The 23,896-nt window shown below is 40.5% G+C and overlaps 1 protein-coding gene across 17 annotated transcripts in view; it reads right to left on the bottom strand.

Moving 5' to 3' along the window:
* The window catches only part of macf1a (microtubule actin crosslinking factor 1a), a 192,963-nt gene that overhangs the window by 112,417 nt on the left and 56,650 nt on the right, over positions 1-23,896 (bottom strand). For 9 of the 17 annotated variants that reach the window (XM_078954828.1, XM_078954840.1, XM_023959969.2 and 6 more), the window contains 2 exons: positions 6,348-6,409; positions 3,234-3,323 (listed from right to left, as the gene is read on the bottom strand). In XM_078954828.1, the coding sequence (XP_078810954.1) occupies positions 3,234-3,323; positions 6,348-6,409 (152 nt within the window). Of the gene's footprint in view, positions 1-896; positions 1,002-3,233; positions 3,324-6,347; positions 6,410-8,545; positions 8,889-11,812; positions 12,130-23,896 lie in introns of those variants that run through there. The other 8 variants (XM_078954826.1, XM_078954839.1, XM_078954835.1 and 5 more) reach the window with 4 other exon arrangements.

Here is a 23,896-nt window from a genome sequence, read left to right as displayed (position 1 = left end):
GTGATTCTGCAAATGTTTTTCTTTACATAAATTCCAATCTGTTTCTCAACATTTCACACCTTCAAGTTATAACCAATCCCATAAATAGAGCAAATAAGGAAGACTAAGGTTTAGCTATTTGTTTAGATTTATGATTTTTTAATTTCTAAATATATTCTATTATCATCTGTCTAACATGTATGTGTATGTGCTCATTTCTTTTACATCTGATCTCCAAACCAGCTTTCTGGACGGTGTTCTGTAGGTAAACATCTGCCTCCAAACATCTTCACTTTTTGAAATGATCCCGCTTCACAAAAGGGAAACCCATCATCTACACAGATGAGCATCAGATTAAGAGTTCCATCCAGTAAAGTGCAGGATGCAGAAGTGGCTTCACACTGTACAGGACATCAGAGGGTTCACTCAGGATTAGTTACCAGAGAGAATCAGAGGACGAGGTTTTTTTGGGGGGGGGGTTCTGTCGAGTGCGTAAAACAGTTCTTTTTGTTTTCCTTCAGTGAACCAACACTCGTTGTGAACCAACACCACGTTCTAAACTCCCCCTCGATGCAAATTCCCTCGCCATGAAACCAGCCGTGATTTTCCAACACTTCCAGGAGGTCAGTGTGGTGTTCATGCAGAGCAGCAGATCTGTTAAGTGACACTCAACCAGCATGCAGGTCTCCATTCAACTAAATTTGTGAACAAACGTCAGCGCTGATGCTGTCACTCAACAGACAGGAGGCTGCTGCAGGCCTGCTGCTCGGTGGCACAGCACACTCATGCAGCCTCACAGCTCCACCTGCCTCACAGCTCCACCTGCAGGACGGAGGGCGGAGCTGCGAGCTCACAGGTGACAGTGAGCAGTGAAAAGGGGGGGGGGCTGCTTTTCTTTTTTAATGTTTTCAACATACTCCCTGATCTCCCTCCTCTTCCTCGTGTTCCTCCCCTCTGAGAAAGATGAGAGGGGGCGCCCTCGAGGCGTATGCGCGTTTCGAGGTTGTGCTGCTCTTCTGTTGCTATGGTAACAGTTGGGCAGAGACACAGGAACAGAGAAAAGAACGTAACATAAAAAAGTTAAATGTGTAAAAATAAATCATCAAAATGAACAAATGGAAAAAAGCATAAACTCCCCCAGACCCAAAACAGAGATCCCTTTTCTTACTCTATTGTTGAAACTAAAGTTCGGAAAGTTAAACACACTGAACACAAAAAACGTCCTGGGTTTTCTAAATTATACTGTCATACACTCAAACTTTAAAAACAAACAAAAAAAAACTTTTTTAAAAGTTGTTTTCCACACATGTCTTTTTTGCAAGTCTGTTTTAGACTAAATTCTTTTTAGGTTTTAAGATCCGTTTTCATCACAAAATGATCTCGAAATACTTTATAACAACCAGTGGGGACACAATGGAGGACCCTCAGTTTTTCTGCACAAATCTATGTGGAGACAGCAAGAAAATAGTACAGATCTGACACTGATGTCCTAAAGGGAAAGAAGAGGTTTAAGGTTCTTTTTTTATCTGCCCACAGTTCAGTTCTCAATAAAAGCCACAACACGGAGTTCTGCAGTGAAATAAATTACTCAATTCACAGCAAAAAAAAAACAACACCACAGAAATAATTAGGGATCAGTGCCAGTATCGTATTGGACAATAACAATAATAATAGATTCAATTTATCTGTGCTTTTTATTGATGCTCAAAGCGCTTACAATGTATGTCACTCCTCATTCATACTTGGTGATGGTAACAACTACTGATGTGGCCTCGGCTGCCCTGGGGCAGACTGACAGAGGCGTGGCTGCCAGTTTGCACATACGGTCCCTCTGACCATCACCGGGACATTCATGCACATTCACACACCAGTGGAGCCACACTGGAGGCGGGGAGGGTGAAGTGTCGTGCCCAGGGACACGGCGGCAGCTGGGTGGGGGGAGCGGGGATCGAGCCGCTGACCCCTCGATCGTTGAATGACCTGCTCTACCACCTGAGCCACTGCCGCTCCCGATATTTGCATAATTTGAGTTTATCTGTATCGGTCCGATATTAAAAATCTACTGATATTCTTCTGACTGTTTTCAGAAACACTTTATTTTTTAAATATATATTTGTTCCTGATAGATTGGGAAGCTTTACAGTCACAGTCAGTAATTGACCGTTTACAGGTAAGTGTTATATTGATGCATGTTGTTCCTAATAGATCCCTGACAATGTGGAGCTTCTGGTTTACAGGTATGTCTAATATTCAATATATGGTATGAATGCTTTAAGATTTATTTATATAAAGTGATATTTTTTCCTATGAGTTCCTTTGCTGTATGTTAAAAAGGTCAAGTAAAATGCGATTGTCCAGTGAAAGAAAAGTTGTGCATTTCTAATGAAGACACAAAAAGGAAAATCTAAACTTTGTGTTACTGTCAACACTTAAGTATTAGTATCAGCAAATATTGGCTATCGGCCGAGGTTGCAGGGGAAATATCAGTTATTGATATTGCACTGAGAAAAATTATATCGGCCAATCCCAAGGAATAATCACCTGAAGCTGTAAAAGTCAAATCAGTTTCTAATTTCTGTAAACATTAGACTGTCAGTCTGTCTCCATGTGGATGCTTTTCTCTGAATAGGAAAACTCTTTTCATCTTCAGGAATCACAAGTAAAGTGTTAGCCATGTCTTGCTTTAAAATGATTCAGAATAAAGAAGCAGCGCACAAAGACAGATTTAAAAATGTTTTAAATATTTCATCAAAGTATAACTAAAATTAGCAAGCTTCAATGATTTTGTCAGCCTCCAAAAAAAATAAAAGATTATAAGGCAACAATGAGATAGTGCAGAATTTCAAAGATTACATAAACTATTAAAGAACAGATACCAGTCAGTAGTGGTGCAATAAATTACCAGATAACACATAATGGATCATTAAATAAAACTCAGTAATAACAACTGGACTTCTTGTACAGTTAAACTTTTCCTTTTTTCCAGAGAATTTCTTCACTTTTTTTTATATCTTGGCCTTAAAGGAACAAACTTTAACAGAAAATTATTTATTTGCTTTCATGATGAGGTAAAATATTCTTTAACTTTCTAAAAAATGTTTCACAGGTTTCGTGTGTGTGTGTGTGTGTGCAAGTGAGAAAAGATTCTCCTTTTAGGACTAAGACTTTAACAGTATCACTGATCTAAAGCGCATCAGGGACAGAGGTGTGCGACATGAGTGGCGTAACGCCAGACTATGCGGAGGTTTCCATACCAGAGCGACTCCTGACAGGACCTCCAGCAGGGAAATCAGGTTGTGTCCGTCCCTCAGATCTTCATACAGGTCTGCGATGTGCTTCCTCACCTGAGAGAGACGGAGGAAGGATAGCAGAAATCACCTGTCTGTTTGATTAGTATGTTTGCCTTACTGCCACACTGTTGATGGAGAAAAGGTTACTGTGAAAATAGAGATTAAGCTTTGTGTCTCTGTCGCTATACTATAGGGGTGTGGTCAGGTGGTTCCTGCTTTTTTAGCACCTTACCAGGAAAACCCTCTACATCCGGAAATTGTATATTTAGCAGAAGCAAAGGGTCAAATAATGACTCATTTATAGTTTTGTTTTTTCTCATGTAATGCTTTTTCCTATGCTGTGTGCGGGAGCATCCAGCAATCTTTACATTTAATGTTCGTTCACTGTCTAATCCAGCGTTTTTTTAACCAGTGGTACACTAGTGTGCCATGTGAGATGGTCAGGTGTACTGTGGGAAATAATTCCATTTGACCAAATCAGTCTAGAAAACATTCACCATTGCCTGGAAATCAGCTCAGTGCTCATCCAACAGCCCCAGGTTTCACACTGAGCAGAACTATGAAACATCATAAAAGACTGTAGACTATTTTTTTTTTTTACATTTTTAGTTTTTGTTATGCCTTGTGGTTTTGATCAAGGAAAAAGTCTACCGTGACTTGAAAAAGGTTGAGAAATACTGGTCTGGGCTAACAAATAATTGTACTGCCACATCTGACCAGCAGATGGCAGCTTAGACTGAAAATATATTGCATGTTTAAACCAAATGAGATCAGATCCATTTGTTACAGTGAAGAGGTTAATAACAAGAGATGATGTAGCGAGTGCTAATGATATCACAGAATCGAAGATAACTGGAAATGAGCTGGCGTCTTTGTCGTGTCACAGCTTTTTTTGGGAGGTTTCCAGTCAAGTCTGGGGGTGTGATGGTGAGGTAATGGGGGGTGTTGAAGGCTTGGAAGCTGAGGGATTTTTGTATGGCTGATATCAGTCTGTGGTTACAAAACTATTTCTGTTGCATCATGCAGCTTTGTCTAAGAAAAGACGGATTATCAGAAAGTCTGACCAAACTGAAACAGACTCCTTGTGTTCATATTCACAATGCAATCCTGAGCACAACAGAGCTCAGACTGACCCAGGATATCTATTTGATGGGGGTTAAATCCATTGCAGAGAGGTGCTGTTGCACTTTAAGCTTCCCTGAGTGTTAGCATGGACATATTTCAGTGTTCTTTGTTCCTGTTTTTTCTCTTTCTGTCGTCCTTGACACCAACAAGTCATAATCAGACAGAGTCTGGTTCTAATGGAGCTTTTCAAAAATTCATTATATAATTTGAATCACAGAATTGGGGATTATTTCTTTAATGTAATCTGTTGGTGAATGGTATACAGCCTATTATTGAAGTAGTGATTGGCCTGATAGGAAAGATTTAAACAATAAACTACAGTAATTCATTTAAAGGAATTAAATTATTTATAATTTTTAAAATAAACAGAATAGAACAAATATTTTCTATGAGCGTGCACTCCTCTCGCCCGAAACTCTACTGGATGCTTCAAGAGGCCTCCTATGTAGTTTTAAGGCATTCCCTTTTATGGCTTAGCGTTTCCCGGCACATGATCGTGAAACTCGACCTGCAACGTGGTGTTATCAGGCAGAGCAGCACGGTTTGAGTGAAAAACGTGGCTTATAATCCACAGCTGCAATATCTGACTGAACTGCGTCAACAATCTGCTGGGTCAGAGTGTGTCACTGCATACCTGCAGGTGAAAGGAAGCATTCATTTGGATGCCTGTGTGTTTAACCCAGACACACAAACCCTGCACACCTGAGCAGCCACACACATGCAACCCAGGTGACGCAATCATTTCACCTTTTGGCCTCCACTTAGAGACATGGGGGGAGGGGGGGGGGCACACAACTTTTGAACCACATTATAGAAATGCTTCATTTTTAGTAGCTACTGAATTTCTTGCATAAAAAACTTTACGATTGTTTTTGAGAACTTATTTTATTTTATGAATTATTTTTCAATCATCCCTCCGTCAAAAGCTCGTAAAAATGACAAAAACTTGAAAAAATGCCGATAAATCACATTCACCTTTTTAACAGCTGTGAGATTAGAGGAAACAGCAACAGTTATGAATAATTTTAAAACCCTGTCTACGATTGGTTTATGCCTTAAGGCACAAATAAAAGTCAAACTTGTAAAAATATCAAAGACGTTTGGCTAATAAAGCTCAGGAGACTTGGAAGATTGCAGTCATTAGGTACTTTTTTAAATAAACTTCTATCTCCAGGGGATAAATGTGCTATAATTCACACAGATTTTTCAAACTTCATGGAGAAACCTCGTATGGTTTCGGCACCTGAGTTGCATTTCCAGCCGGCGTTAGCTCCACGCTGCCAGCAGATACTGGCTTACATTTCAGCCCGGAACGCTCCGACAACAGTTGCTCTGAAATGACTGGGTCAGACAGCCGCTTCTTGACTGGATCATGTGACGGAAACGCTGCACACTCGGTGTGCGTCAGCGTGAATGTTAACATGAGACGCTGCTGCACTTCACAGGCGTGAAGAAAACATACGAACAGATGAGACAGGAGTTCAGGGAAATTATTTACCTTTTTTCTCCCAACTGAATTTAAGTTTGTGGGGAAATCTGAAGACCTACAGGCCTGAAGAAACTCATAAGTCCTTCTTTTCAATTTGCACTGACTATTGCATGGTTGATGGGAACATCTTAAGACATGTGAAACCAAATTACAAACTACTTCAAAGATTATTTCAGCTGACAGCAAAGGCTCTTAAGGCAACCGATACTGCTCCCATCCTGTGTAGAAGTGTAACATATTATTATTTGTATGTGTTCCTGTAGGGAAAAAGTAATTGTAAAAGGTTTTTGTCATTTGGTATGAGTTTTTTTTTGGGCGTTATTGTGGAACAAAAAAGTTCTTTTTAACCTAAAAATGATTTATAATCTTCAGCCGTTAACTTTTATTTTATGTGTTAATCGTCAAACCAGAGCCGGCCGGCGATTGAAGCTATAAGGTGAGCAGGTGGACTCGGTGGCACAAACCTTGATGAGATGCTTGTTGACCCACTTGGTGAAGGTTTTCTTCTGGACTCGGTCCCGCTCATCTGATGAGACAGAAAAGAGGCAGGAGGAGGGAGGTTATTTACATCATCCACTTCCAGCATGCATGCTGCAGCCTCTTCAAATGAATTATGAGGTCAAACACTCTGCAGGAAGAAAGCAATGACCCGAATAAAGTTTATACAGAGAGGACGTGGGATTAAACCAGGGAGATGAATTTATTAAATGACTCCTGAGTTACACTTTCATTTAACTTAGAAATTTTTAATTGTGGAGACTTGAAAAACTATAGGAGTGCATTAAAATCATTAAAGACTTAAGTAACCTTTTTTTCCTGTCATGATTGATCTGTTGACACGTTTTATTACTGAACAGAAGGTAATAAATCAACTCAATCTCATGCAAACGCAAGGATTAACTCAATTTTGCAACAAAAGTTCAAAACCAAGCAGATCTGGATAAGAAAAACAGGTCAAGGTCTCACGGAGGAGACAGTTTCTGCAGCTCAGGGTTCATCAAGGCCACAAGAACACAAGCACCAAAGGTTAAAAGTGACTATTCCATCTATCTTTATATTTAGATATATTTATGCGTGTGTCTTTAAATACTTCTCTGCATTTTTTAAAAACTTAGATATAACAAATTCATTAAAACAAGAAAAATGAACTGAAGTGTGATGAAAAACAAGTATTTTATCAAATGTATATAAACACCATATTTCAATTATAGATTAAACTCTTTGAAACAAATACAACTTGTGACTTAAAAATTTTGCTTCATAATTTGTAATGTAAAAGTATGTCAGTCCTGCCAAATACTAACTCAATGTAGTAGAATTTGGTTAAGGTGAAAAAAGTAGTTGTTTGTTCAAATACCGGGATTCCTTTCCCTTTTTTTAAATTATTTTAATGCTTAGTTCCAGTACTTGAGTAGGAAGTTTCAGACTCAGTCAGTTTCAGACTCCTCCAGGTGTAGAACATTTTGAAATGAGGTTCTGCACTTGTCCTCCTCTCTAAACGTCCTTCTGACTGTTTCTCTTCATCCTTGTTCAGATTTCTCTGCATTTCAAGTCTCAAACTTAGATTTCAAGAGGGAGCCTGACGCAGCTTCATCCTCCACAGGCCAGAGGAGTGAGGCAGTTAGGCCAAGAATAGAGCCTGATGCTGAGCCTAAAATTCTGTTACCCCGCTCTTCACAGACCACTCCTCTTCCTCCGTAACAAAGAGGCGCTCTTCCATTCAACCATCCTCCTGTGCCATTATTGTCACAGAGAATGTACCGTTTTTTTGATCTTCAGGTACATTTTCTTTATATTGGTGAAGGATGAAACATGATGCTTGAAGCAAGAAATACATTTAAAAATAAGAGTAAATATGCAAAACATAAAAAAACTGAAACCGTTAGAACAAAAAGGAAGGTGATTTGGAGACCAGAGCAACAAGAAGTTTCACTTTCAGCCACCTTTAAACCCCTCCCTTTCCTGTTTGTCAGTTTATGAGACGTCAACGTGGAGTTTAAGGATTCTTGAACATCAAACAGCTACATGTGTGTGTCTCCAGCTGACAGCGTCTTCTTCTGTCAGGACAATACCCCAGAATTTAACCGAGGTCAGTCTCCAAAGCGATTGCTCAAGCATTCACAGAAGTTCATGGGGGGGGGGCAGCCAGGAACAAATATTTCAACAAGTTCTTGCAAAATAGTTTCACTAGATCAACACGCCTCGATTCAGATTCCAGACCTGCCCAAGTCACTGAGCTGGTTTGCCCAGAGGAGGCTCTCACAAAAACTGCAGTGACACCCCCACGCACACACACACACACACACACACACCCCCACACACACACACACACACACACACACACACACTGCAGATTCAGCAGGCTGTGTTCAGCAGATTTAAATCAGCAGATGTGATCATCATACATATTATACATGACCAAAGCTAGACAACCAGGATGAGTGGCAGCAGCAGAAAGGCGTGTTCTGCCACACACCAGCGCATTGTTAGGCCGCCCACAGCCCCCCCCCCCCCCTTTCACGCCGTTACACCACAACACCGCCTCACCCTTCGCCCTCAGACCCGCAGTGATTAACAGCGGCCGCACTCAGCTGCTGTCACGGTTCAAACAGAACGCTGAAGCACGTGGTGACAGGAGCCGCCACATGTAAACACCACTGACCTGCACAGCACATCAGCGAGTACAGGTGCGCGTTCAGATGACCTTCATCCCTGTAGTCAGGCCACATAATCCACACTTGTGGGGGGTTTGTTCCACTCAGGCCGTCTTTTGCCGCTGCTAGAGCATAATCCACGGTAGAAGTCAGATAATTATAGCTGCATGTTGTTGCACGCAGCCTCTAGGCGAAATGAGAGCTAGCAGCTGAGCCGCCAAGTACAACCGGTTTCAGGAGAGTCGGCTCACCTCCTCCTCCACCTCCTCTCAGCTCAACTTTTCTACTGATCAGGCTTCCCCTGCTGCCATGCTGGCCTCAGGCCTCCTGCCTGTGTCAGTCTGTCCCCTGCTGTCCCACGTGGGCCAAAGCCAGCAGCAGCTCCTCCCCTCAGTGCAAAGAGGACACCCCCCCCCCCCCCCCCGCCAACTCCTTCACCAAGCAGCCGCGCTCTTTCTCCCTGGTTGACACTTGTTTCAGTGCAGCTCTCTGCAGGGCCGCTCGGGCTTCACATGCAATATGTTACTGTTTCATAAAAAAGAAAAGTTAACGTTTGCCGCTGCTGAAGGCGAGATGGACAGAAGGAGAAGCTCAAACTTTCTCCCTTCAGCATGATGTCATCTACCCTGCACAAACAAGCCTGGTTTGTTGTTCTCCATCCGCGAACACTGATGGGCACTGTCGAGCTGACACAAGCCAGGCACTGCAGCAGATAATCTTCATTTCCTCTGCTTTAACCTCTCCATTTCTCCTCTTCTCTTCTGAGCCCAGGAGAAGGGAGACCAGGCTGTGATTTGATCTAATAGTGGAAGATTAACCAGCTAAAGCAGGGTTGTTTGTCTCTTCGATGATTGTGTGTGAGATATGTAGGAGAGGAGGAGGAGGAAGTGATGTTTGGATCCAGGCTTATGCTTTCCAGGCAGAGAAGGAGGGATCCGGGAGTGAGTCAGCAGCTGTCACACTCACTCCACCACTTCCTGTAGTTCACAGTGATGGTCAGTCGTGGTATGTGAAACAGCTTCTTCCTCTAGAAAGCAGGATAAAATCCCAGCCGTCCTCCTAGAGTCCTCCTGTGTCAGACCAAAGTCACCACTGTTTCCATCATTTCTACTCCGGAGTCTGCAGCAGCTCCTGAAGGCCAGGTGACCACACGCACCTGAGCAGGCTGGACTGCAACATTCGCAGTAATGCGCTCAGCAAAACAAGCTCCTCCCCCAAGCACAAAAAAACGTCCCTCCTGCCGTCGGGTCCTTGGTGCTTTCTCAGAGAATCTCTCCTTTCCGTCTTAAAGGCGCCGTCTGCACTTAAAGCACCAGCTGGAGCTTACGTCTCCTAACACCGCATGTTTATCCTTTGCTCCTCCCTCCCCATCATGTTCTCCTCTAATCTCGTCTCCGCCCCGTCTTTCGCTGCTTCCCCTCTGCGATTGGATTAACACGATGACCAGCAGGGACGTTTCAGTCCTTTTACCCTGATGATCCAGCAAAAAAGGAGGGTGAAAGAGAAAATCATCCTGCTCTGATTCTGCAGGCAGCCCAGTTCCCAAGGTCCAGAAATCCACAACTTCCTATCCTCCAAGAATCATCTGCATCCTTTCAGAGTCATTTCTCGCACAAAGTGAGACATCAGCTGACTGGAAAAGATGGAAGAAGCTGCAGAAGCTTTAGAGGTTAACACGCAATTTTACACACCAAAGTCCATCTTCAACAAAAAGCCCTGCAGTCAGTTTAAAAGGGGGGAAAATCTGCCCTCTTGTGGCCACAAAAGGGAAGAGCAGAACCAGAAAACAAGCTTCCTATTATCCATATTTATAAAGAAAACAAAACAATGTTACCATTGTGACATTGTGTTGGAAGGTGTAAGGGTCTGTAAGCTAGTGAGAGAGCTTTTTAAACAGATGGATGATGGGAAATGAGGATGGGCTTTCTCTACGCCAACCCCCGCCCACAACTCAGAGATTAATTTCTAATGAACTCCTGCCTCAATGCAGAAACTATGTTTTATGTTGATTTTGCCTAAAAACAGCACAATCACGATTAAAAGACCACTGGGAATGCTTAAAAATAGATCAAAAGATGAATGGAGTGGGACTTTAAATATGAAGGATAAATGAATAAAGTATTTCACTTCAAACATAATGCAGATCTTTCACACAGCCGTCACTGAAACATTTGATTTTACTAATAAATATAGGATATAATCTTATGGCTGTTAATATAAATTTCTGTAGTAACATTATTTTTAAAAGATCAAGATTCCAGTACAAAGCCTGTCAGGGCATGACGAACTTTCATTAAATAAATTATAACAAAGTAAAGACAGATTAAGCATAACGTTTACATAATCTACATAAAGTTATGCCATTATTACATGTGTAAATCTCTCAGTTGCAAGGATCGGAGTAGAAACCTCCACCTTTAAAGTTAAAATAATCCCATCATCTGAATAGACTAAACAATAGACAGGAGTCTTCCTGACTAAACGATGTTCATCCCAGACTTCTGGATAATCTGGATTTTCCAGGTTGCTTGGTAATCGGTGTTTTCTTCTTCTTTTGTCATTTTAATCTCACATTGCTACCATTTGTCCTTCTTTGAACTGTCACTTTAAAATGTCACTTTGAACCGTCACTCGCTCCCCCTCCCTCAGTATTGATCGGTTTTATCGATCTACTTTATTGCATCATTCTGGATTTTCCTCTCTTAAATTAGATTAAATTAACCAAAATCTTAATCTGGACTTCATTCACACACTTTCAATTGATTTTAGACTAACCTCTAACGCAGTTACAAAAGCAGCAGAGGATCAGTTTAACTGCATCATTTTAAACAAAGCACAGACTCAATCACAGTGAAAAGTGATTACTGTTACATAATATTGGTTTAAAATTGGCAGAACACAGTGCTGAAACAAAAGCAGCATCGCATTTTAAAATGATGATTTTAAAGTATTTGTGCAAATTTATTTTTTTCTGAATGCATCAAAAAACACAATCCCGACCTCCATTCTCATGCAAAAGCAGCAGAATCTGCAGAAAGAAATACTGCAGCAAAAAGGGAAAAAAAGGGAAAACCACTCCTGAAAGGCTGCAACAAAACTAAAAGCAGCGCCAAATGAGTCGTCAGCGTCACATTTGTCTCCAAACCTGAACCTGATTAAAGCAACTGATGTAAGCAGAAGATGGAATACGAGAGATAAGAGACAAATATGAAACAACGGAAAGGGTGGAGCATAAACATCACCCTTCCAATTACAGCTGAGCCAGCAGGGTTTACCCAGCTCATCTCTGAGGGTCTGCAGGCGCTGGCGACAGAAAAGCCAAAGTCCGGCTGCGGTCAGAAAGTGGAGCGTCACCACCAGGATTGGAGCGACGACTGCAGGGTCCAATAGACGGTCCATGAGGCTCCAGAGACCAAAACGATTTCCAGAAACTTCACTCAAAGTTCAAGTCAGGGCGGCTCCACCAAAGCCCAGCTTCATGCAAAGTGTTTCATTTCTCGTTTCACTTCCTCTGCTCTGACTCACTACTTGTTTCCAGCATCTTTCTTCTTCCAGCTTGAGCATTTCCACTGAATCCTTCTCTCCATCCCCAGCAACCCCCCCCCCCCCCCCCCCATCTCTCTTTTCCATTCTCGGTCAGACTCGCTCGCCCTCTCACCCTCTCCGCCAGAGAATTCCATTCCCCTGAAACAAGCCGCCAGACAGAACCGTTACCGCACCAGAACAGCACACAAGCGTGGGTCAAAATCTGTTGGTGTGTGTGTGTGTGTGTGTTAAACCACAAAATAATTTACCGCACACCTCTTCCTGTGTGTGCACTCCTAGATTGCATTTTGACCACATTTGTGCAAAATGTTGGTACCTTTGCATCCGTGTGCTTGTACGTGCTGGTGTGCTTGTGTGTGTTTGTATTAGAGTGAGATATGAAATCAGCTGTGAAAACTCCTCTGCTTTTCATCCTAGCAACAGCCAAACAAAACACAACACAACAGAGACACAATAAGTCAGACGGCATTTCATGAATTAACGTCATCGGCTGCTTTAAATACACATCAACCTGAAGGACATTTAACAAAATCTAACACAGCTTCATCTGTCTCATGACAGGGTTTCTACACATTTCAGTCTACATAGCAAAAAAACAACAACAATGTTTTACCCAGATGACAGGAAGGAGTTTCTTCCTTTCAGTCATTTGAAGATCCCCACATTTAAATAAGATGAGGTCATGGAGGCGTGGCCTGTTCACCCGGTGTTTTCCACCACAGAATCTCAACGCAGAGAAAATTCTGAACAAATCAACACTTTAAGACATTTGGACTAAAATATTAGAATCATGCAGGCTGAGAAAAATACAACTAACAGCTGGATATACAAGATGATTAAACTGCAAAGGACGGAAGAACAGTGACAGAAGTTTCAGCGTTTTTCCTTGGGAAATGTAGATTTTGTTAAAAATAAATGACTTATATTAGTTGCAGGATTTAGAAAATATAGCTTTTCTAATTAACAATACTCTTTTGTCTTTTATTCTGGTATAAACAAATCTGTTGATCCACAAAATTAAATAAAAATCTGTGTACATTCTTACGGGGAAAATAGTATTTTGAAAATTTAAATTACAAGCGTTTCCGTTTCTGCTCATCAGCAGAAATAATTAAAGGGGTCTTTAAGGAGTCCTTTGTTATGCAGCTTATGTGATACCATTGTTTGCTTTTATTCAACAGCTGGTATTTTCTTTCATTTTTGACTATGTGGACAAGAACAAACTCTCCCTCTCGTTGTAAAAGGAATGGAAAAGCACAAAAAGCTTCAAACCTAAAGCGAATGTCTTGAACATCAATTAGCCCAGGTTTGTTCGGCTTGTTACTACATTGAATGATTTTAAGTTCAGCAATAAATGACCGAAAAGCGACTGTTCCTGCTTAAACTAGCAAAAAGAACCTAGATCTATTTTAGTTTTCTACAGCAGGGGGCGCCATAAGGGAAATGTTTGATGCAAATATTTCTGGAAACTGTTCTTTCCCAGGTTGTGTTTGAGGAATGACAGTAACTCTGGAAAATAGAGTTCCCTCTAGTGCTCTTGAACTGACAGGGGTACCGTCATGCAAAACTGTGTTGATATAAACACAAAAATAATTTAAAAGGGATTTATGTAATAAATTTAAAATGATTGAAAAAAAAGGTTAACAGAAAGATATGCAGAACAAAAAGTATCATTTTTTAAGATGATAAAGCTGCATATGAAGGTAACAGAGGAAGTGAGATAAGCAAAACCTGGTTTGTTGTGGTAAACAGTGTTGTCACCACTGTGGGGCAGAACAGACCAGACTGTGTGCACAGCAGAACGTTAACAGACCAACCACAAATAGCACATTCAGTAAGTGCTATGTAGTGTCATCATTTTAGTTTGTCCTTCACTGCATCTTAAATTTTATTTAAAACAAAAAAAGAGTAATTCAAATGTTTTTTCTTTATTAATTATTTTAAACTCCATTAAACATTTTATCAGGTTTCATGATACTTCCTTCAAAATTATCTTAAATAAATGGGGAAATTAAGATATTTTTTCTCATTTTGAGCATAAATTACAGCTTGCTCTTCTGTATTTATGAGCCCCTGTTTTATGGCTGTGTCAGCTCTTGGTAGGGTCAGAGGTCAGGGTCATGTGACCTCCATGCCAACAGAAAACACAGAGACACACATGAAGAGAGCACGAAAGATGGAGTGAAGAGGAAGAGGAGAAGTGGGGGAAACTGCAGGAAAAGCTTCATTACGGAAGCTTTTTTCTTAAAGCGTCAACATGTCCTGTCTCATCTGCACCCCGTGTTCCCGCTGCCTCTCCCTACCCCAGTACATCTTCCCCCAGTCAGCATCCTTTCACAATGCAAGGTCACTCAGAAACCCTCTCCTCTGCATCTGCATGCACACGCGCAGCTCTGTGCTGCAAACACATTTCTCAGCTCGCTCAAAATGAGATGCTTTGCAGGCGAAGCTTGCAGGGATCTGCTATGGGAGTGCAGGCCAGGCAAACACATCCAAGCTGCATGAGAAAACTCAGAGAAGGCAAAAAGGAGGATTTAATCTGCACTGATCCACTGTCTGAAAGGTTTGAGGCTGCAGGGAAAAAGCGTCAAAGTCCAGACAGTGAATGAGTCCGAACAGTTCAAATGACTTTTATAATAATGATTATTAGGGGTGTAACAATTTATTGACCAAGTCAATGAATCGATTTATATTCCTACAATCCAACCAGATCAATCTGTCTGAAGAAAGTTGTTAATCGAATCGACTCATACCATTATAAAATCATTTAAAAATGAAATAATTTAAATTTTCTATTTTGGAAATTACCATTTGGATTAACGGCAGGTTTATTTTACTATAACATAAAAACAAACAAGTACCATCACCAGGTTCTTTATGATCTAATGTGACTGAAGGCTCACAATAATTGCTGGAGTTTTTTATGTTAAGTGACAAAATATTTGTTTTAAACATGATGTAAAAATACAACAACAACCCAAAAAACCAACTGAACTTCTATAAACTAAATTTGGTGTTAATCGCAAAATTATTTTCCCAAATAAATGTTTAAAAGTACACCGATTTTAAAAACTGTGAAGTTTGATAAACTGCCTAAAAACAGGAATATGGACAGGAAACATTTTGTACAGAAACTGTCTAAAATCGTCTTACGTAGGCAGGATGGCAGCCGCTGCAGGAAAAACAAGAGGGAAAAAAACAGGTCAGTAGAGGATGGATGGAGGGATGACGCCTCAGAACCTACCATCCTCTAACCTTGAACTTTAATGCTCATTACAATTCAACATAAATAACAGCTTTCCATTCCTCCCTCCTCCACTCAGTCACCAGAAAAAAAGCTGCCTTCAGTGCGCCTCGGAAAAAAGAAACAAAAACCATCCAACATTTCTATTTCTTCACTTTGCTGATAACAACTGTTAACTGTTAAACACTTTTTAAAAAGGCTTAAAATTTCAATTTGTCTTTATAATAAATCTTTTTTATAATTAGAAGGAACAGACAGTCAAAGTCTCCAGTTGCTATTAAAGACCCACTCTGATAAAAACCTTGTTTTCTGTCCCTTAAACATGTTCTTGTGGCATTTTTCTCATGAAAGGACATATAGTAAGAAAATTAAGCTTAATATTGCATTTCTGAGTATTTCTTTAAATTGTTGGGAATCAAGAGCAGACAAAAAACACTGGGAGAGTCATAAGCTCCCTGTTCGGCTCCATTCCGATAGCTCGGATTTTGCTCGCCATATTTGTTGCATCAGTAATCTAATCAGAGAGCTATGTGACAGGAAGGAGAAGGGGGCGGGGTTGCTCCGCGGCAACAATCCGGCCTGCAACTCCGAAACTAATTTCTGAAGAACTACTGGTGCTCCACATATACCTTATCCTCAAATCCTTATTTTGGCTAAAAACTGCATAATCATAGTGAAAATACCACTAAAAACAATTCACAAATGGATCAAAAGATCATCATCAAAGCTAACTCAGCATAAAAGAGCTGAAATAGATTCAACGGGATGCAACAATTTACATGTGAACACACAAAAATACAAGTTTCATATATTATAACACCTTCTTTATTTGTAAAGTTTATAAATCAGAAGCTAACTTGCCTTCTTTTTTATATAAATACAAATTAAATAAATTTGGGGGATCAAACCAGCAACCCTCTGAGACACCTTTCAATTTTTTCCATTAAACTTTATTTGTATAGCCCAAATTCACAACAACAGTCGTCTCAATGAGATTCGTTCCAGTAAATCTAAGGTAAACATACAATCAAAAACAATCATGTGTGTCACCTTCCACCTAATGCGTCAATCAGGTGTCAACCTTTAGCTTTAAACAGGAATATTTTGGTTAATTTAGATTAAATTTCTTTTGACTGGTCCACAGTTGCATGTCCTCTGACATGGTCTCCTGCAGCTGCACATCCGCTGACATCACCACCACCAGACTGCATCATGAACACTTCCTGAGGGGAAACTCCAACCGGACAAGAGGATCCTGAACCTCTCAGGACAAACTGACAAGGAAACAGATGTTTTCAGGAAATGGTTCCATCAAGGCTACATTCTCCCACATCAGGTCAGCGTGTTCACATCTGCAACATTAAAAGCAGTCTGGGAGCTTGAAACAACCAACTTTAAAATGGTCGAGTTTTGTTTAAGAACAGAAAGAAACACTCATTTTTAGCAAATGCATTGAAACTTGAGAATGACCAGAGAAACCCACAGCTCTAATGCAATATGGAAGACTGCCATTAGGGGGCAGAGCAGTTACATAAAAGCTCACACTCCATCATCCCCTTTTGTGTGATATCCAAACTCAGCAGATCTCACAACTATGCAGCACTTCCTGCCATGAGGGAATGACCCACATCAGTGGAGAGTTTTCTGTCCAAATGCTATGCTCGTTTTTTTACCTGAACTTCTTTAGAATTTTTTTAACAATCTTAGGAGATTCTGATTTTAAAAAATCCACCAGGTGTAATTCTTTACATTTATTTTCATTCATGAAATAAGTGGGAAAAAAAAGGTTTATTTAAAAGTGTTTATATATCTCAAAGAAAATGAACAACAAATGGTTGAAAAACAGACATGAAAAGATTCAGCTGAGACAAAGTCCTGAAACTAATGAAGTTAAAATCAGATCTCTGAAGTGATTCTGTAACATGAAAAGTTTCAGAGTTTCCAATTTGTAAAATAGTGCGTGAAAAGATTGTGGAACACTTGAAAAACAATGTTTTCCAACATAAAACAGCAAAAGTCTGTATCTGTGAAAAATCAAATCAAAAGAATCAGAGAAAATGGGGAATTTTCTATTTCAAGGCCAAAAACCTCTAAGGGGTGTTCTTGTCCTCAGATGACACTGCATCAGTAGTCAGCTCCACTGTGTCAATGATTATACTGTAGATTATGCATCCAGAAATACTCAGTAACTGCTGTGGGTTGACTGCAGAGAGATTTCTTGAGACTGGGTTGTAACCAACTAACCATACCAGGATGCTCCAAGGGGAATTAGGAGGGTCGTTTTTGTCATTTAGAAATCAGACAAATCCCTCCAACTATAAGCCTGCTGCCAATAAAAAGACTATGAACTCGTGTTTGATAAGGAGATCCTTTATCTCTGTGATATAGGCCTGCACAATAAATCGCACCATAAATTTATCGTTATCGCCATATCAAGCTGTACAATATGCAAATCGCAGAAGTCAGCAAAAATTGCAATATATGGTAACTTTAAATGTGCTAAAACAATCTTATGGCAGCTTGAAGTATTTAACAAATCAAATAAATCCAATCCATTGACCAATCCGATGGAGGCCTTTTAAATTTGACGCTCGCCTCCAATATAGATGAGGGTCTTTTGGAGTATAATTGAAGTTATGTTGACTCTTATTTAAATTAAACTGTTGCAGTGAAATGGAAATAACGTTTTTCGTTGTTTTCCTAATTCTTCATGTATGGCAAGTTATCGTTAACACAATATTGATCACTAGTATCACGAGTTTTCCACATTTTGTTCAGTCCTACAGTGAGATACTTTGACCAAACGTGCCACGGATGTTTTGATTCCACAGCTACTGAAAGGTCCATAGTGGATGCTTCTGGGCGTTATCTTTTGAACTATTTTGCACACGGCCCTGAGAAGTTGTGGAAAATGTCGGCATGTTGTATAAACAATTGCCTGTAGATGTGAACGACCTGGATGCTGGTTTTCTAATAAAAGCTCCATAGAAAATGCCATATTTCAGTCTTCTTAACAGTGAGATTGTTTAAGCCTTCGGCAAAGCGCATTCAGACAGACTCTTTCAATAGAAAGTCTATGTAAACGTATGGAAATGCATGTTTTGGGCTTCTGCGTTCAAAACTCGTGGTAACACGTTGCTTTGCACGGTTTTACGACTGTTTTCAGGCTTCCACCAATTGAAAAGTGATCTTGAAGGAAAAATGTATATTGGAGGTTTGTTCCACGGTTGGAATTTTATGACACCAAGTCTTCCATATATCGGAATAGAACTGGGGATGAAAAAGCCTGGAGCAAATTTCACAAAATGTGCACAGCTTCGACATTTCACACCAAGCCTCTTCCAACTGTAGGTGGTGGACATTCGCTTGTAAACAGTAAAAAAGAAAAAAAAGAGAAAGAAGAAGCCCCTCCTTGCTTGTCCAGTGTGAACACCATGGGCTGAAGAATCCACGCTCAACATGGTCTTAACGGTCTTCGAATGTATGTATGTAGACTGAGAGACAGGACTTTTTAGAAGGGCGACAACACCTGCAGATGCCTTTAGTAGATTAGAGGACAGGAGAGGAGAAGTGTAACAAATAACAAGGTGGGATTAGCAGACCTGAGAACTCCCATAAACACAGTCAAACCCAGTGGTGACAGCTGGAGCTGATGGCTCAAGTGCAGGCAAGAAGGGAGTTGACCCACATGAGGTCAGAGCCACAAATTCCCAGCATTAAACTAGGCGCTTCAACGCAGCACCTCCTTCCTCCACTAACAGATCCAATCCTTGCTCATCAACGACAGCCACCTTCCTCCAAAACAACATTTCAGCACACAAAACGCTTCTGCAAACAAGGGGGGCTTTCCAAGTGATAGCATGAGGAAAAATTATTCAGGCAAGAACAAGAGTAGGTCAGAGGTCCTGCTGCAGACTCTAAAAATGTCAAGGAAGCCACTCCATCTCCGGAGGCCTCCAAAGTTAAATCACTTGACTGAGAAAACTGGGAAAGAGCTGGGACCTGCAGAAATGCATAATCACACGGGGACACGCACAAATGTGCCAAAGCTGCCGTTAACAGGAAACAAAGCCCAATTACCCCTGTCCTCTCGTTCACCCTGAGTGTTCTGACGAGAAGAAGACTGGAAGTGCCAGCACACAGGCTTTGAGAACGATCCTCTGAAAATAGAACTGTTTAGCACAGAGAACAGGAGCGTACCTGTGCATATGCTCTCTAAATTATTATGTTTATGTGGAGAAAAGAAGAAAATGCTTATAAAGAGCAGAACATGCTGCTCTTTGTGCGATAAATCATTGGCTGCTGTTAGGCCACCCCAGCTCTGCAGCACTTCCATTTAAACCTTTTTGCTTTTTATTAGAAATATTTTACTGCACCAACAACTCTGAGGGGAACAAAGTACAGAGGTGAGGGTGTTTTAAATGTAGCTTACCAGCTGAAATGACTACCGAAAGCGAGCAGAAGCGGGCAGAACTGATCAAAAGTTCAGCTAATTTGGTTTCAGCAAACAAACCAAGACTGGCCGGACACAGGAAACCTGCTGGACCTTTGTGACTGGCCTGTCATCCCTTATTTTCCTCGCCGCTGGGTTCAGCCAGGGATGTTGACCTTTGCAGTATTAAACGCCCGTCAGCAGATCGCAGCTGTTTGCACGTGTTGACAGCAGTGCAGGCAGGTTACTGAGCTAATCTGCTTCTGCAGTTTATGGACACATCTTCAGGTCATATTTCTGATATGGTCCCCCATAAAGATAAATGAGACAAACAGGAAAAGACCATACAAATGACGACATCATTTAAAGTAGTTCCAGCAGCAGAAAAGCAAAAGTATTGTTTTTCTTTTTCTTTACTATTTTTGAGGGGAAAAATCTGAATTTGAGGCTACGTTTGTGCAACAAGGGAAAGGAGGTGGGGTACCCGACTGAAGATCTGCATCAATAGATGGTGGGAAAGGGAGGAGGAGACAAGACTTTTAGAGAGAAGATTTATGACATTGTGAGAAAAAAAGAAGCGTTTTCCAAGTTCTTTTGGTTTCAGGGGTTTAAATAATTCCCCGAACACCAGCAGCACAGGCAGAGGCCCAAACTGTGCGAGAAAGTGGTGAAGCTGCTCAGAGAAACAGAAAAAAATGTTGTTTTTACATCTAAGAATGTTAAAGTAGCCTGAAAAGACAAATAAAACACTGTTTCCAATGAAAAAGAAGACTTGCAGGAGAGAAAAAAGGGAGCTGACTCACAAAAAAATAAAGAAGAAGAAGAAAAAAACATATCTTGGTTCAACTATAAAAAATCTGACATTTCAAAACACTGTTGGGTCACTTTCTGGAATGATAATTAAGTCTAGTTTCTGCCTAGAGACAAGAAAAAAGCCTTCATATACACAAAAGGAAACATGAGTAGTTTTTCCATCAGCATAAGGCAGTATTCTATGAATTTAGAAATATAGAAATGATTTCAGGTTTGACCAAAAACAAGGAGCAATCTGAAGGGTTGTTGATCTCCACATATAGATATTCAGCCATGTTTCAGTGAGTAGTTCAGTTTGGAACCAGAGCCTCCCGTCCGTCCTGTACCTCTTGATATTGTTCTGTTGACACACCAAGACTTATGGAATGGTTCCTCATCTGATTATATTGCTGTAGACAAGTTCAAGACCCTGCAGTAAAATGAGCTTCAAAAACCGCCTGCAAACACGCCGGGCAAACTTTGAAAAAGGAGTCATGGTGAGAGTCACCAAGAAAGGAGTAGAAACTGAGAGGAAATATAGATGAATAGCAGAGAGGTCAGAGGATGGGAAGGACGAGGAGGATAAAGACAAAACGTGATGGAACGAGAGAGAGGAGTGTACACAGATACAGACAGCTCCAACAAATAACCACGGCAACTGCAGTCTTCGTTTTAACCCCAGTTGTTCGTGTTGTCATGGACACCCTTTCAATTAGGACACAGCCTCCACCCCTCCACATCCCATCCATGGGCTTTTTAGTGAAGCACTTGACCTGACCTCTTGAAATAGCTATAATTTTCCGGCAGAGCCTTCGCCGCCATGGTGTCCACATTTTCCTTCTGTCTGGTTAACGTTACAGTGCCGAATCGGTATTTGAAGAAATATTTGACATCAAAAGACGTTTACACCTCTGATTTTGTTCTTTGGGATACAAACATAGAAAAGTAATGTATAATACAAATATTTGACAACTTACATCAAAATCTAAGATATCTGATCAACACCATTTCTTAAAATGGATGTTGGACACAGTGCTTAAAATCATACATTTCAGGCTTTAGTGACTTATTTCAAATTTCAGCAGCTGTAGCATAAAGTCCTTTCAGTGTTTCCCCTCATCAAAGTGATATAAACCACCTCTTTTTTTCAGCTTGTCCTCCCTCTGGCAATGACTACATTTACGTTGCTTGTTCTTACATCGTTTCCGTCAGCTGTGTTTATGGCTTTAGTTGTAAAAGTGTCTGGAAAACAACTTTTTAAAGGAATCAGGAAGCTCGCAAACCTGTAAAATAAAGAGAAAGCAAAACTCCTTGTTACAGAAGATAAAGTTTCTCTTTGGTTTTATGAGTTTAAGCTTGAAGGACAATAACCACAGCTGTCAGTGAGTTAGATAAGGCTAGGATGCGTGAGAGTACAGACAAGGGGGCTTTCTGTTTCTGTCACAAACTCAAAAAAGACGTCAGGAAGAGGAAAGCCCAGAGACGACCAATGCACCAAGCAGCAGAGGAGGAGTCCTCATTCATCTCACGCAGGCGCTCCTGTTTTACTCCCTGTTCGTGGCCTTGAGTTGCCTCCAAACTTCCGTCACATAAAAACACATTAAATGGGATCTTCCAAAAACTGTTTTACCAAGTTGTCACGGCAAAGGCCAAATTGGGAACATTCTGCCTCCAGCAGAGGCAGTTTGAAAGCTTTTTTACCAGAAAGATAGTTAATGAAAGACTAAGAAGTCCCTTCAGAGATGTAATATCTTTTTTGAATTGAACGAATTGTAACATAGCTTTGTCTTTTTTCTTTGTTGCGTGTTGAAATTTGGTTATCAGAGCTCTGCTAAAAATGCAGATTCCCCCTGGGATAAATAAAGCATTCTGATTCATTTGATGAGCAAAATGAGGTGGCTAGAAAACAAACTTTTCCCGGGAACGTTTTGAAAGTTTGACAGATGTGTCTAAAATGGACACGTCCACCAATTTACTGTCTTTACGTCCCTCATCTTCTGAATGTGTAATAAACTCAACAACTTACAGGGGGAAAAAAACTGCCTAAAAGGTAATTATAATGACCATTTGCTTTTATAAAACAACCAAGCTTGAAATCAAACAACTGTATTCGTTAAAGGTTTACTCCCAGTTAATAAAATGTGTTACTAATAGGACCGAGAGGAGAGTTTATTGATGCACCAGGGATCCTCTCCTCTGCTTTTGTGGGTCCTATTGAGCGCTGATGGGCACATAGGCTACTGCTGTATGAGAGCGCGCACGCAAACTCTAAACAAACAAACTGGATCAATGAAAAACCACGGAGAACGGAGCACAAATGTCAGTGCAGATCAGTCGAGCAACAGCTGTCAGAGAAGACATGACGCTCAAAAACCTACAGGTTAAGGTCAGACATAAGAAGACCAGAAACCTTTAGATACCACAACAATCCCAATGATTAAATCCTACAGCAGGTGAATAAAGCCAGGCAAACGAAAGTAAGAGTGGAACTTGTGAACACCAAGCAAACAAGCGCTGAGTGTTTGCCTTTAATCCTTTTCAAACACACAGAGGACAAAGATGAATCTTGTTTGGAGCATTGGTACAGGCCCCACAGCACCAGCAGCTTCTTAAGACATCAAAAAGTCTATGAAATCATCTGAACAAAAACTTTTTGGAAACAAACCTGAAGGTCAAAATACCCCCACAACATTTGGGATTATCTTCATAGATGTTGAGTTTTTTACAAAAACTCTCACACAGATATAATCTTCCTATAGCTTCTGTCATACTTTGACGTTTCTTTCAGCTTCAAAAACAAAACAAAGCCCTCAGGCATCAATAAAGTCAGGTTATATAAAAAGACACGGGACAAAGAAGACAAAGAAAAAAGTGTCACCTCTGCAACCAACACAGACAAAACGGTGATTGATGTTAAACTTTGTAAAATAAAAATTAAGAAAACAATCAAATAGACTATAATGTTTTGGAAGAAATGGCACAAATAATGGAAAAAACTCAGGCAGCTACACATAACAAGCTGAAACAACAAAAAATTGTTCATTTGGTTGAAAGAACATCTGACTGCAATGAGAATATGATGATCTAAGAAGCAATATTTATTGATTTAACTTTTACTTCACCAGGAAGGTCATTGAGCACACCTTTTTTTCCCAAAGAGGACCCAGGAAACTTGTCTGTCTGTGCTTTTATCATCACATTACGGCTCCATGGGCAGCAAACCCTTAGCAGATAAAAATCCAATTTACTCAGAATACTCACAAATAAGCTAAGTGAGAGGTTTTTTTTTTATTTCCGCTAATTTGTCATAAAGAAATGCAGAAAAACACTTTTTTTATCAGTCAG

The sequence above is a fragment of the Oryzias latipes genome, chromosome 11 (assembly GCF_053564925.1).
Source record: "Oryzias latipes strain Hd-rR chromosome 11, Olatipes_Hd-rR_3.1".
In the NCBI taxonomy this organism is placed as follows: domain Eukaryota; kingdom Metazoa; phylum Chordata; class Actinopteri; order Beloniformes; family Adrianichthyidae; genus Oryzias; species Oryzias latipes.
Note: the sequence above shows the minus strand (reverse complement) of the source record. Positions and strands in the feature narration are given on the sequence as shown.